At 41.2% G+C, this 15,264-nt stretch overlaps 2 protein-coding genes across 2 annotated transcripts; both read right to left on the bottom strand.

Moving 5' to 3' along the window:
• Positions 1–817: 817 nt before the first annotated feature.
• On the bottom strand, positions 818–5,648 carry LOC100192985 (Transducin/WD40 repeat-like superfamily protein). Its single transcript, NM_001366982.1, has 12 exons — positions 5,316–5,648; positions 5,109–5,203; positions 4,762–4,828; positions 4,396–4,540; positions 4,145–4,282; positions 2,829–2,968; positions 2,640–2,687; positions 2,265–2,375; positions 2,008–2,186; positions 1,815–1,936; positions 1,296–1,372; positions 818–1,203 (listed from the first exon to the last, which is right to left on the bottom strand). The coding sequence occupies exons 1-12, from the start codon at positions 5,517–5,519 to the stop codon at positions 1,093–1,095; spliced, it is 1,437 nt and encodes a 478-aa protein (NP_001353911.1). The 5' UTR covers positions 5,520–5,648; the 3' UTR covers positions 818–1,092.
• A 2,202-nt stretch (positions 5,649–7,850) lies between these two features.
• Positions 7,851–12,053, bottom strand: LOC100274120 (Purple acid phosphatase 10). The gene is made up of 8 exons (NM_001148498.1): positions 11,547–12,053; positions 10,036–10,236; positions 9,839–9,950; positions 9,537–9,763; positions 9,271–9,409; positions 8,841–9,061; positions 8,411–8,532; positions 7,851–8,259 (listed from the first exon to the last, which is right to left on the bottom strand). Exons 1-8 carry the CDS (start codon positions 11,751–11,753, stop codon positions 8,061–8,063), a joined length of 1,428 nt encoding a protein of 475 aa, NP_001141970.1. The 5' UTR covers positions 11,754–12,053; the 3' UTR covers positions 7,851–8,060.
• Positions 12,054–15,264: the final 3,211 nt, after the last annotated feature.

The following is a 15,264-nucleotide window of genomic DNA, read 5'->3' as shown; positions in this document are numbered from 1 at the left end:
ACGACGTTCTCTCAGAGGCGAGCATGCAGTTCCGTCATCAGCAGAAAAGGAGGGCGGCGCCGCCGGACGCAGGGAGAGGCGGCAGACCGTAGGGAGGAGTGGAAGACCAACGAGGCTGTTTGCTGCTGCTGAGAGCCGAGCGAGGCAAGAATTCCCGAAGGGAGGATTCGACCCTAGTTTCTTTTTTTTATTGATCCAAAAAGACTAATGTAGGATATGTATGACTATCTAAAGTATTATTTTGTACTATAAATTATATTGTTTAGGGCTAGTTTGGGAACCTCATTTTCCCAAGGGTTTTTCATTTTCCCAAGGGAAATTAGTTCATTTTCTCTTGGAAAATTGGAAATCCCATGGAAAAATGGGGATGCCAAACTAGCCCTTATAGAGTAAAATTTAAAATAAAAATACTATTTTTGCGTAGATTACACAGTTTTTAGATCAAGTATTGTTTTATACTATAGATTATACTGTTTATATAGTAAAGTTTAAAATAAAAACACTATTTTGTATCGTAATTACATAGTTTGTAGAATTAAGTTTAAAATAGAAATATCGATGACTAAGCTGATGGAAATAGGAAAATCCCGCCCGAACTCCAGCGGTCAAGCAGCCAGCAACGGACGCCGCACCGCAGTGGTGGGGCGGCTGTGTACATGCGGTGCAACGACTACGGCGTGCGCATCGTGGAGGTAATCGGGCCGTCTGCATTTGCATTCTTCGTGTACACGTTGTGACTATTTGTCATAGCAGATTAGCAGTAGAGAATCAGTACGTACCAGAGTTCCTGTTAATCATGTCCAAGTTCAGCATATTTGGAGGGCAAAAATCATGAATGAAACAAAGATACAATCCTAAAACGAATGACACAGGATATATCGCCACAAATGCTTTACACTCTACATACACGGAGACCTATACTACCGTAAATACAATCAAGGCCGGTTGATCTTTGCCCATGCCTTGTGTAGTTATGTTACAAACAATGCCCATGGAGGTCCAATGTACAACAAAAAAAAAGCCTTTGTTGGAATCATCAAACAACATCTACCTTTTGCTCTATAAAAACATCCTTCATGGCATGGAATCGCTCTAACTCGTTTTCGATCGCTTCCATACGATAACTGTGCCATCTGAATCAGATGAGGCCAGAAAATTCTCCCCGTGATTCCAGGCAACTCCGATTACTGGAGAACCATGTCCCTTCAGGAGTACACGATGACTGGTCTCATACGTGTCTTAATGGTGCAACAAAAAAGTTAAGATGTGGCAAATAGAGCAAGGATATCACATACCTGTAGTTTGTTCACACACGAATTCTTTGGGCGTGCCAAATCATAGAAGTAAACATTTGCGTCCTCGCTTCCAGTTACTTCAAGTTCAGAATAAAGTAATGTCAATGTTTTTCTTTTTGAAAAATCCAGCTGTGTAACCAAAAGCCATGAAGGCAAAATATGGAACAAAAGATATATTTATTCCCACAAACGCTAATACACCTATCTTTCAGACATCCATTTTTTTTGGTAAATCCAATTCGACATTTTAAATATATTGGTTTACATTTGTTCATAAAACTTTAAAATCGAGTTTCACGTGTGATTGTCATGGCACCTCTGTGTACTACAATGGATCTTTACAAGTGCTAATAATAAAACATATATGATAATAAGCTGTGCGAATAAAGCGTGCCAACACTAGTGCTAGCTGCAGGAAAATTGCTGAAATAAGACACCACGATCACCAATAGCTTCGAATTTTATATATTTAACAGCTTCAAACATTGGAACGAGTTTTAAGTTTTAACTACCACTTACCTATGAACTCTCCTTTCTCAAGGGAAAGAAGTGGACAGAACGAAGCACGGATAGTCTGCACCCGTGAGGCCAATTTTAGGGAGCATATAAGAGTCAAGTATCCCTTAGCATCTGTCGTGATGCTGAAATGTCAAAAAATATAAATTGTTATGTGAAGTCTACCATATAATAGGCTATCATGAAGGTAACACACCTGAAAAAAGAAAGGTTTCCATCTTGAGCACAAGAAAGAAGTACTGGACAGCGTGCCATCAGAGAGAAGGTCCGATACTGGATGGTTGTAATAGGAGATTTGCTCTTACTACTTTTGTTCTTGTGAGTTCTAGATAATGACCCTGTATGTGAGTTCACACTAACAGTATATATGTAACCCTGCGTTTCAATAACCATTTCAAAAATATAAACAGCATATATCATGTCAATAGTTAAACAACTTCAATTATTGGATACCTGTGCATCACCAGCGAAAATAAACTGCCCGGTGTGATCAATATCCAAAGCTGTAACCGCGTCATCAAAGTTAAGTTTGCTGATTACTCTCCCAGTGCTAAAATTTATTGCCTAGTTTACAGAGATAAATGGATCACAAAGTGAGAAAAACAAATGGGGTCAAGGAAAAAGTGCTGGTCACAATTTTACATGATTTTTGTTAACCAATTACAGTGGCGTACATCATCAATAACAAAAGAAATAGCAAAAGACAGATAATTTGTTTTCCTCTGTTATTGACTCAAGGATATTAGATAAGAGGCACAAGCAACAGATTAGACAGAATAACAGTATATAATTTTTTGGAATAAAGGAACAAAGGGCGAAGAAGTTTACATTGATTTCCTTGTTTGCATTACCAACTAAAAGCAAATTATTGTTCACCTGCAACAAAGCAGTCCATAAGAGAACTCACAACGGTTCCCATACAAAGAAATAGTAGCAGCAGAGTTATAGGGAGATAGCACCAATGAAACAAGTAAAGGGATAGAAACAAATTATAAATTGTGCTAAGTTAGAACTTACAGGATGAAAACAGATACATAGCTGGGAAGAAACTCCATACACGACCCTGATGCATGTGCCTTTAGAGATTTCCCATACTCGCACAGTTTTATCCAGAGAGCATGAAGCTATGTACTGGTTATTAGATGAAAAATCAAAATCTGCAATGTGGTTAGAAATTGAAAACCACGAGACAAAAAGTAACGAAGGAATATAGGAAACAGAAGTTTTAATTGATCATTTCTAATTTATTTTGACCAAGCATGAACTTCCTCATCCTGCTGTATGTCCGCTTTGTGACCAAGCGATGAAACAATCCAGCATGTGCTTATCTCTTGTGTTTTCTCACGGCAAGTCTGGACCATGATTTTTCATAAACTCAGCATGGCCAACCTTGCGCCAAACCCAGATGCAACTATATTTTCTAGCTGGTGGTTTAGTGCTGCAAAGGGGGCTTCTAAGGAAGTCAAAAAAGGCTTTGATTCCCTAATTATCTTGGTTGCTTGGGAACTTTGGAAGCATCAGAATGCCTGTGTTTTTGAAGGAGTAAGGCCGAGATTCGAAGTTGTCTTGCAGGCTATTGTGTATTAGAGCAGCCTATGGTGTTCTGCTGGTGCTTTAGGGGCTTAGTGCTCCAAGAGTTGCTCTTGAGGTCGCTTGCCCTGGTCAACTAAAAATCTTATTTAACTGAGGGGCTGCCGGTGGCCGTTTTTTTTTCTGTTGTGTTGTGCATTCTCTGTGTTTTTTGGGGTCTGGAAAAGGCACTTCGCCTCTTTCCGTTGTATTTCTATCTTCTTAGGGGGTGTTTGGTACTTTGGTTTCTAGGGACTAATTTTTCGTCCCTCCATTTTATTCCATTTAGTCCCTAAATTGCCAAATACTGAAACTATCCGTATTTAGCAATTTAGGGACTAAAATGGCATAAAATGGAAGGACTAAAAATTAGCCTATAGAAACCAAACACCCCCTTAGTGAAATGACATGTGGTTCTCCTGCATAGTTTGAGAAAAAATATATAGAAAAGGTTCCATATCTTGTACTTTTTCTATTTATGGCAAAATCCACATTCAATTGGCAAATGTATTAGTATTACTCCTGTAAACCAACTTATATGCTCGGCGTTCCAGAAAAAATATGCTCAGCAATACATGGGTTTCCTCATGACCAGAATAATATGTATTATTGATACTGGGAAATCAATTTTAACAAAACTAGCATTTTTTCCTGAAATAGGAGGAAAATCTTGGTAATATGTAGCAATCCTTTGTTGACTTACATTGTAACAAATGAAGGCAGATACAAGATAGCTTTACTAGTAAAATTATGTGTGGTCTAACCTGTGATATTTTTAGAATGCCCTATCATTTTTTGAAGAACAGATGGTGGCTCAGAAACCTGGCAGACCATCAAGCTGCCATCTGCCGCACCATATGCAAGCAGATCAGAATTTGCACGGCCAAATTTCAGTATAGTAACTGCCAAGAATAAAATCAGTCAATAATGAGTACTAACCAAATCAAACAGATAAAAATACTTGATCGCTGAAAGAGAAGAAACACATGGCATGACCATGGGTCCATAAAAAAACCTGAGGCTTTGCAGTTGTCAAAGATGCAGTGCACTCCAACAAATGAGTATGCAGGCTCGGCAAATCTGACATGCCGCTCAGTATCGCTCTGCTTTGAGCCAATACTTATGGCCTGGTTTAACACTCCGCTGTTACTTCTCAAGTCCTGCATCAAACATGTTACACAAAAGTTTAAAGTGGCATGAAAGTATCTCTTGCATAAAATTTTCTTTATGCATCAGTCTCCTGTGTAAAATTATCCACAAAATCCTCTACGCACGATCTAAAAAATGAAACTTGAAAGTATGAGGTAACACACACACACACACACACACACACACACACACACAGAGAGAGAGAGAGAGAGAGAGATAAGATGAAACATACCCGCATATAATTCCAGCTGTCTGCCTCGGAGAGTATAGCATGTACCGGAGAGGGAGCCCACCTTCCACTGATCAATTACAGATGTTATAATAACTATCACATGATAGCTATGTGTCGAATGTTATGCACAAGTTTGATTACACTAGGCCTTACATTTCACCTTAACTGTTCAGTCACACTATGTATTCAAAAGTTTTAAGGTTGAGAGCAAATACTGTCAGTGAACAAGCATGGCCAACAAACTAACAACGCAATTAGAGCAAGATACGCGAACACAGCAACATTGGTCTCATTTTGTTGACCGCAGGCAACGACACACGGAAAAAAAAGATCTAAGGCGCACCAACCTGTTGCTGGGCGTGCTCTGGGCGCTGCCGCCGTCGATGCGCCGGAGGAGAAAGTTGCGGTAGGCGACATAGCCGTTGTCATTGCACCGCCACTCCTGCCCCAGGAACGCCTCCCACGAACACCAATGAGTCGGATTCATCCATTCCCCAAAGCTAAATGCAATATGAACGAGGGGGATCTAAGAAGCGGGGGGTACGCCTACATACCATTCGGTGCTGAAGGGCGGAGGGGGGCTTGCGGCGGAGAAGGAGGCGGCGGAGGGTAGCGTAATCGGCGTCGGGGCGGGACGAGGAGGAGGTCGGTGGCTGCAGGACGCAGCTGAGGAAGTCAGGGTCCGTCGGAATGGAAGGGGCAGCGGGACACTCCGGGGGGGAGGAGGAAGAGGCCGTGGCCGAGTCGGCGGCAGCCATCTCCTCCGTCTCGCCGGCCGCGTGGCGTGTCGCCCGCGCGCGCCCCGGGGAGATCAGGGACGAGGCCGGGCGGGTGCTTGGGATCTCAGGGAATCGGCCACTTCGGGCGTCGTACAGGGGTCTGCTGGCAAGAAGTGGTTTGTTTGTTTGACCTGTACTCTATGGTTCTGATTTCGTATAAAAAATATATTAACAACATTCATACTTTTAATTTAATGAGTAATACAATATTATTATATGTAAATAAAATTTTATAATTTGAAATTTCCAACTTATGTTGGCATAACCTATATTTAAATTGTAGTTCCACGTAAAACATATAATTTTGTAGTTGACATTTTTTTTAAAAAAATAGTTTTTTAGGCTTAGATATTTGTTTTGTCCTCTAATTTTAAAATCCAACTTTAAAAATAATGTAAATGAACTCAGATGTTAATGTGGTCGATATTAAAATTGTAACTCTCAATATGTTATACAACTTTATAGTTGATAATATTTAACTAGGATTGTTTAGAGGCCCAAATTTTTATTTTAAATTATAATACTTTGAATTTTAATTTATTTGAACTTTCAAACGACAATAAAATGACCTATAAATGATTTCAAATTAAAAAAATTACAACTATAAAATTATAGATCATGTTGAGAACTATAACTTTGGTGTGTACCACATCAAATTTTGGGGTCATTTAAAAATAAAATCAAAATTAGAGAACCACATTAAATTTTGCTTCTAAATGATATTACATAAAAAATCAACTACAAAATTATAGGTTTTATTTGGAACTACAACTTTAGTATATATGTCAATATCCAAGTTCATTTAAACATTTCAATAAATAAATTTAAAATACAGTAACTTAAACAAATAGCTTAGCCTTAAAAATATTATATGAAAATGTTGTCAGCTATAAAGTTATGGTTTATATCAAGTTCTACATCTTTGATAAAGGGCACACAACTTTATATGAAAAGGTGGTGTTTTATGTAAGAGAAAGATAGATTGAATGATAGGCAAGTACCATGTCAGCAAAACAACGCTCAACAGAGCACTTTAAAATGGTGAATTGGAGTATTTTTATGGTTTTAAGAAATATATGGTGCATATTGTCCGGTATTGATGAAGTTTGAGTATGTCTTTCAATTCCAGCAACTTGTTCAAAAGGCTGAATCAGACTCTACTATATTAATATAATTAAATGGAGATGTTTTGAGGATTTTACGATCTTCGAGCTAGAAGTGAACACAGCCAGAATTCCCTCAGATTAACGCTGCAACTTGCAATGCTGCGAAAGCAGGGCATTTTTTTTTGGCAAGGAGACGTTTTTTTCCGGAGAAGATGAAACGGTATTATTGACCAATAAGCAGCACCTAGACGACTAGTACACGTTGCTTAGTAATTTACACAGGGCAATTGTCTGTATGCCATCGGAAATTATTTTCGTCCCTTACGTGTCACTGGTATCACATATCATACATAAAAAAAAATTCTTATATACCACTCCATGACACACAAGGGATGAAAATAAATTTTAATGGTACACAGGCAATTAGTTCATTTACACACCACATCGACATGCGACCGGCAACGTATGCTGTGAACGTGAATTCTTTACCCAATCAGAATAGAGACACTCCGTTTTACTCTTCACACGTTTTTTTATCTCTCCAAGAGAGCACGAGCAACGACAAAGGAGAGCTATAAGGCTGGTGGCAGTGCGGGTGAGAGGCCGGCGCCGGGCGATGGCGCTCGCGCCCGGCGAGAGCGGGCGGTATCGCCTCGCTCTCACCCGCGCTGGAGCGCCCGTCCGGGCAAGAGGCGGGCGAGAGGGAGGCGAGGCACTAGCGGGGCAAGAGCGCGGGCGAGAGCGACATGGCCCGATCTGATTGGTGCACGTGTCGCGATCTGATTGGTCTACGTGTGCTAGCCGTTGCAACTAGCCGTTTTTGACCGTTTGGAGTCCAAAAAATTCGAAAAAATGCAAAAAATCACAAATTTCATCCACAATCCCTCTATATATACCCCTACCCGAGTGGAGCTCATTCCACACACCATTCCATCTCATTCCAAACTCCCCTTTTTTACGGTGGACGAAAAAGAACTTGGTCTGCTAGATGACGAAGAAGAGGAACCGGAAGCGGAACGTGAACATGAGGAAGATGAGGATGAGATCGAGGAGTCCGATTAGAGTTATGTAATTTTATTTTAATTATCATATCATTTTATTTTAATTATTATGTACTTTGTATTTTTTAATTCAATAAAAAATATTATGTTGTGTGTTTTCTGAGCGTTGAAATAAATCCGCGTAAATTACTTAATTCTGAAATAGAAAAGCTGACGTGACTATAGCCTGAAGTTGTAGTCTGCTACAGCCTGTGCACTGGAGCAGCAGGGGCGAGAGAGAGGCTGTGCCCTGGACTCAGCCTAAGAAGTGCAGAGGCCTGCATCGGAGCTTGGGTGGCTTCGTGTATTCAGGGCGATGCTTATTGGTCGTGAGGAACCGCAACGAATAACCAACCCAGCTGCAGCTCTCGTCCTCATTGGAAATCGTCGGCCGAATCGTCCGTCGGTTCCCAGTACCGATTGGTAAACCACATGGAGTCGGCGGCCACCGCGCTCCCGTCCTGGTTGCGGTGCCACGTGTAGTACGCGTGTGTCCGGTTCTTGATGTCCAGGATGGCGTGCCCGAAGCTCGCCTCCCTGAAGGCCGAGTAGCTCGGCTGCGGCTGCGACATGCTACATTTTTTTTTTTCATGCACAACCAATGTACTGTTTGGTTAGGAAATGAGGGAAATATGGCAATGTATTGTTTGGTCAGGAAATGGAGGAGATATGATAGGCATCTTCGCGAAGCTCAGGAACTAAAAATGCAGTAGTGTTATCTTACTTGGTAGCCAATCCTTCCTGGTTCCCTCCATCACCGATGGTGATGTAAACTGGGGCCGATTGATCAGGGATTGGAGTGCACAGGCCATTCACAACATTGTATGCGACATTCGATATCCTGTGCTGCAATCAGAGAACATCAATCAGCATCAAGACTTAGGATTATGATACTGTCATAACCAGAGTACTGAACCCTAACAAATTGAGCTGGAAGCTTGCACTAATATGACGACAAACATATATACACATAATTCTCAGAAGTTTTTTTAGAGGTTCAGTGTGTATATTCATTAGGTTTACAACCTATGAAAATCTCACCTGCGCACAAAGACGACATCCTACTTAGTATAACTCTCAGAAGTCCATAGCAGAGTGGAAAAAATAACCCAACCATTTGCAACAGAAGAAATTGATAGTATGGAGCTGCTTACTGTGCGTTCGTAGGCGTGGACATGTCCTGCAAACACAACGTCAACTTTGTACTTCACGAACCATGGCTCATACATCACCCTCATGGTTTCACCTTCCATGTAGTGATAGTTATAGCTATTGTACCATGGAGCATGCATGAGGACAACCAACCATGGCGTTTCGCTCCTGTTGACCTTGGGAAATTCAGCTTCAAGCCACTTGTACTGAGGAGTGTATTTTCCTGGAAAAGGAACATTAGCATTTATTTATAGATAAATCACCCTATCCATTCTAGCTAGTAGCAACCAGCACATATGTGCATATTGACAGTGTATTATTTTTACCCAAATGAAGCATATGACCGAATTATCTTTATATCAAATACTCATGGCATAGTGCATGCTTGCAATAAAATGACTAAAACACAACATCAGTCGTACATACACATACCGTATGCTGAGTACGATGCCAAGACAATAATGTAGGCAGAGGCCCTTTTGATGGAATACCAATAAGGTGCCGTGCTACCAGAAGCCTTGTAGGGTGTGGGATACCTATGGCTGAATGGCTTGAATGGCTTTGTTTCACCCTGCAAAATTATGCAACTGAATGAACATTTAAATGCTCATAGCATGGCTCTAGTGAAATGTCTATATTTTTAACTGCCAACACACCCATTGAACCATGTAGCATATGAAAAGTATACTACTACATACAAGTTCAGGAGCGAAATCTATCTCATGATTTCCAGCAGTCCAGATCCAAGGCTGGTACGCAACGCTCCTTTCTACAAATCTTGCCCAAGTATCCCATCTCACATTATCATGATATGGGTAGTTATCTGCATATGACAAGTCCCCAACAAAAAGAACTGCTTGTGCTTTTGCATTGGACTCATAATGGGTGAGCGTAACATTGGAATCAAAGCTCTGACCAAGATCACCTGAACAGAATTGTCAAGTTTCAGTAATTACAATCAATCCTAGATTTCAGTGATGATTATCATATCAGGAAGCACCTATGAGACCGAGTGTATATGGAACATCTGGGCCGCTTTTTGGAGGGGTCAAAAACCAAAACTTCCTCACCGTTTGTCCAATCCCAACAGCATAGTAATACTTTGTGTCAAACTGAAAAAAGACAGGTAACCAAGTGAGATTCCATATGAGGGAAAAACAAACAAACGTCTAACCAAAATTCCGATGAGATGGTGACCTCCAACTTTTTTATTGTGCAATGATGAATGTATCCTGAGGTGTAGTTGTAGAAAGTATACTGAGTATGCTTCCCATTTGCAGTATAGTTGAGGTTATCCTCTGAAGTCCCGTAGATCACAGTACTCGAGCCAGGCTCACTTGTTGTCACCCATGAGATTATCATGGCTGTGCCATCATGATTGCCTTGTGTGATGTGAACCTTTTACAGCACAAAATCAATCAGCATCAGAGTGGAGACACCCCACTGATTATATGTGAGCACAACAGAACAGAAAAAAAATGGAATGGACGTCAACCTTGTGCAAAAGGCACTGTAATACTTAATTCTATGGAGTAAGATGAAGCAAGGACAAAAAGGTTAGGACAAAAGTAAAAACAAAGAAGTCCACTAAAGGTGTCCTGCAGCCTATAAGTATCGGTCAAAAACATAAATATATATTATGGAAGACTATTCTATAAGTTCTTGCGAACTTTAAGAACGACCTCAGCAAAATAAACTATCAAAAAGGTGGCACGGAACCAGTATTTATAATTCAAGAGCACTGAGCTCTTAACGTTTAATTTGTGGCCTGGGATTAAGGATGCAAAAGTAGCTTCGAAAGCGTAAAATATACATAAGAAGCACTAAAAACCCTAGACTTTTATGCATGCAGTATAATCTGTAACTTGCAATCATGAAGTGAAGTAGGTTCAAGTAAGAACATAGCACATGCCAACAAAATACTATTAACGAATAGATGATCATCCAGAGAGAAAAACTAGGGAATTAGAAGATAAAAAGGGACAGAATACATATTTTCTAAAATACAGAGCTCAGAATTCAATATGAAGGAAACCACAGGAACATCATCTTTTTTTAGTAATACAGGATGTTAGATTAGTTTGGCAAAATTGACAACGACAACCTGTTGTGGTCTATGTGTTCTAGAATACATTCAAAAATGGTTCATAAATTATCTTCAAACGGCTTTTCAGTAGGTTAGATGGTAGGAACATATGCGGGCAAACCATGCAAGTCCATTAAAGGGACAGATTTTCAGATGGAAATATTTGAATTCAAGAAGATAGTGTGACTAATCGGCGGGAAGTTGCAAAGGAATCAACAGTAATCAAGTTCACCTCTACTATTGGGAAAGAATCTTCTTGTCACAGCCTAGCTAGTATTCACAAGGGAAGCATGCAACTAGCATGGATTTTAATATGACAAGCATACTCCAAACGAACGATCGGAATTAACGACAAGTGCAGAATATAATCAAACAGAAGCTGACAAACAAAATACAGGTTCCCTGGAAGCACCAGAGATTCTGCAGAACATGTCAATCCACCCTACCAACTCCGGCCAGTCTTGTCTTTCACGTCGCAGCGACCACTACGGAACAGCAAACCCACTCACTACCGGACACGAACAGTATCCCACACAAGGAACGAATTCATACTCTGAGGTCTAGAACACAGTCGTGATGACTGATGGAGCATGACCCGGGGCCATCCTATCGAGCGGTTTACCTGCTCGGGCGCATTGTAGCCCGGGGGAGGGCGGAAGACATCGGCGTCGAGTGGCATGTCGATGGCGGAGCCGAGTTGGCGCCGGTACTCGCTTGTATGGCCGGCCTGGGCGCCCGGCCACACGACGCACACAAGCAGCAAGGGAAGGAGGGTGACCCAGACGAACGCTGCCACAGCGCCGATCTGGTCCACGCCGTGCCGCCCCATTCCCCGCACTCCCACAGCGGCGGCGCGGGGACGGCAGCACCTCCTCTTCCTGGCCTCGTGTGTTCCGCGCTCCGCTTCTAGGCTTGGCGCTGCGGCTTGCTGGAGCCGGAGGTTGTATTGAGCAAGAGAATGGGAATGGGATCGCGTGTTCAACTTGGTGCTCGGAGATGGATCGACTTTATGGGTCAAAGCGTGCGGGGGAACGCGGCGGGGGATTGGAGATGGAATATGCTGATCTGAGGTGCCAAGAAATAATTTGGTACGGAGGTCCGATTGGTTCTTGGTTTGAACACGAATGCATAGACGGGGGACGGCGAGAGAGACTGATATAAAACGGAGCAGGGGGTTAGTTTTTAGACAAATCTATAGGGATTGGAGACGGCCAAGTGGGACGGATACGGGAGAGGATCTTATGAACTAGTTTTGGAAGCTAAAATATCAGAAGAGATTATATGACTAAAATTAAATAAGAAGAGTATTTTAGTTCTTCTAATTCTCTCTGTTATTGTGACTCTCAAACTAGCCTTACAATGGATTTTTTTCTCTCGCAGTCTCGATGGAAGCGGCCAAGAAGGTCCTAGTATCTGCCACTTTTATTTTAAGAAGTGTTTTAACATTATAGTATCTGTCACTTGTGTTTCAGTTTATCATAACAAGACAGTGACGACCATAGTGATTAGTACTTACTGCGGTACTAGTACTACAAGAAGAGAAATAGCATGAGATTATACCTACATCCTTCGCCATGAATAGACCACTTTCTAGACTTATTTTATTTTTAAGTCAGATTTTAAAATATTTAACTGAAAAACTAAAAAAAAGTTTTAGGGATAAAAAGTATCCTTAAAAAGAAGAATCTGCCGTATGACAGTACACAAGAAAAAAAACGAGAAACTAAACATTTAGCTCTCGCCTATGCTTTGTGCAAGGTGTCTTGGCCATGCGCCCATGCACTTGCTTTCCCCAAGCCTCTGGCTTTTCATCTATCTTATGATAGAATCTAGAATCCGGACGACTCATGTATTATTCTCTTTCCAAGCACTCCAAGGCTATGTATTATCTTAGCTTTAAATTTTATAAATTGTTTAATTTACATACGTACATATATATTTATATATAGTTTATATATTATAAGCATTGGGTTTCCCAATAGCTAAAGAAAGCTCATACCAGACGTGCTATATGGTTGAGTCGGACCGGGTCCAGCCATTTATAAAAACATCACAGACCCCTAGGGATTAGGGTTTCGAGGCCACCACGTGAGGTACGAGCGGTGGCCGAACGTCAACGTCGACTTCATGCGGTGCGAGACGCGAGACGCGAGCGGCGGTCCCAGGCAACATCGGCGAGTGGCGGCCCTAGGCGATGTCGACGAGTGGCCGGCCAAGACGCGAGCGCCACGGTGGCTGTGACTACCATAGGCGTGAGCAGCGGTGGCCGCGTCTGCCCGAGGCGCGAGCAGTGGCGGCGACCGCGACTTCCCGAGGCGTGATTGGTGGCGGCGGCGGTGGCAACGATGTTTCGAGGCACAAGCAGTGATGGCTGCGGTGACCATCTGTGGTGGCATCTGAAGACAACAATCTCCTTCGATGCAGCGCATCGGAGGGCCTCCGACGACGACGACCACCTTCGATCTGATGGCCTCTGAGGCATCCTTTGATCTCACAACCTCGGAATCGTCCTCCGGCAACGAACTATCGGATCCATGTTTATGTCATCGATGATTATGTTTTATACCTGCTATTTACACTATTTATGTATTCAAGTGACGATTTTTACGATGATGAATACAATTTTTACGTTTGCCATAAAACTGTCCCTAATTCCCGCGGTGGCGGATAGTTGAACCGATATTAGTTTTTTATCAATTATGCTACACGGTGTATGTATTTATGCGACCTTTTTATAAGAATTTATGCTCTGCGTGAATCATGTCATCCTATGTTTTGCATGCGTGTAGTGGAAAGAAAAATATCATTCAATATTTGCACGCATGCAATGGAAAGTCCCACGATCTGTCATAATTTTTGGATTTGCATAAAAATAGAAACTGCATACATTCGACTCCCATAATTTTTTGATCTACCATAAAAATAGGACCGTGAATACAACACACTGGAGTTATCAGCCTCTCTCACATGGCTCGGTATTTACGCACATAACTGAGGGGTTTTATGCTCAAAACTTAAGATTTTACACTCTTTGATTTGCTGTCTTACAATATATATATATATATTCTCTATACTCTATTCTAAATCTAAATTATAATATAGCTGATTTTTTACAACAACAATAATGTTTTTAGTTATATGCAAGTTATATAGACTAGAGTTCAAATTCAACCGAAATTACGATCCTATTCAATCATGCACATGGATAACTATTTTATATTTATATACAATCATATTCAAGACTAAATCTTTAACGATATTCTATCTTTCAAGTCCCTTTTCATGTATATGCCTATATCAAATTTGGTCTTTTCTTATTTCTCTTCTCATTTACATGACTTTGGCTTCAGATCTAAGTTATAGAGCTTTTTATTAGATCACCAAATCATATTTTAGCACTAAACAACAACATTGGACACGATGAACATATCCAGTGCACACTAGACATAATACTAACCCCCATTGAACCAGCAAGTAGTGCAAAGTTACGGGGCTCACCATTAGCGGAGCCAGAATCTCTCCGAGAATAAAGCCAAATATAACACTAAAAATTATTCATTGCAGCTAGTTTTTTTAAGTCATGCAAATGTATAGATATGATACATATGAAGTTTATTTGAACATAATAATTGCAATTTAACGTAAAATCGACTTAAACAAGTGATTACCAAATTAATAAAATGATTTATCTTTAGCAATTGTGTGGATTGCTTTCATCAACAACAAGAAGACTTCCTAAAATTGAACGATATTATGCTATTACGTACACAACCAAAGAAAATAAATACAAAGTATAAAATTGCTTGCTGAAAATTTGGAATAGAAGATTTTTTCTTTACAAAAAATTGGAATAGAAGAATTTTCCTTTACAAAAAAATGCATGTTGAAAATTTCTATGATGAAGCTTGAATTCTCCCCGATTGGTTGGAGTTTGGGATGGCTCGTGCAGTCACGCACAGTCGCACACGCACTCACGCTTGTTGCTTGCTTCGTTGTTGGCCTTTTGCCCGGCGGCCGATGCCCAGGTCTTGCGCTCTCACGGCTTGATCCGCTGTGCTTCGCTAGTTTGATCGCACAGCTGCACTCGCCATGCATGGTTGAGGCTTCGAGGGAGTGGCCACCAGCCCACCACCGGACCCAGGCTCACGCTCTCCCCTTCTACACGGCTACACCTATACTATACGCGCCCACCGCCGGCTCCTAGAGGAGGTCGAGGGAGTAGACTCAGTGAGCGAAGGGTTAGGGGGTGTTTTGTTGCTCCTGCTAAAGTTTAGCCCGGGTCACATCAAACGTTTGACTTTTAAATAGGAGTATGAAATATAGACCCAACTAACTGGACT

The sequence above is a fragment of the Zea mays genome, chromosome 3 (genome assembly GCF_902167145.1).
Source record: "Zea mays cultivar B73 chromosome 3, Zm-B73-REFERENCE-NAM-5.0, whole genome shotgun sequence".
Taxonomy (NCBI): domain Eukaryota; kingdom Viridiplantae; phylum Streptophyta; class Magnoliopsida; order Poales; family Poaceae; genus Zea; species Zea mays.
Note: the sequence above shows the minus strand (reverse complement) of the source record. Positions and strands in the feature narration are given on the sequence as shown.

Coding starts and splice junctions, on each gene's coding strand:
- LOC100192985 (NM_001366982.1), bottom strand. CDS start 5,519: ATGGCTGCCGCCGACTCGGCCACGGCCTCTTCCTCCTCCCCCCCGGAG. Junction 4,829..5,108: donor CAGAGCACGCCCAGCAACAG/GTTGGTGCGCCT, acceptor GTAATTGATCAG/TGGAAGGTGGGCTCCCTCTC. Junction 2,187..2,264: donor TTTTCGCTGGTGATGCACAG/GTATCCAATAAT, acceptor ATTGAAACGCAG/GGTTACATATATACTGTTAG.
- LOC100274120 (NM_001148498.1), bottom strand. CDS start 11,753: ATGGGGCGGCACGGCGTGGACCAGATCGGCGCTGTGGCAGCGTTCGTC. Junction 10,237..11,546: donor GCTACAATGCGCCCGAGCAG/GTAAACCGCTCG, acceptor GTGCTGTAAAAG/GTTCACATCACACAAGGCAA. Junction 8,533..8,840: donor TCCACGCCTACGAACGCACA/GTAAGCAGCTCC, acceptor CTCTGATTGCAG/CACAGGATATCGAATGTCGC.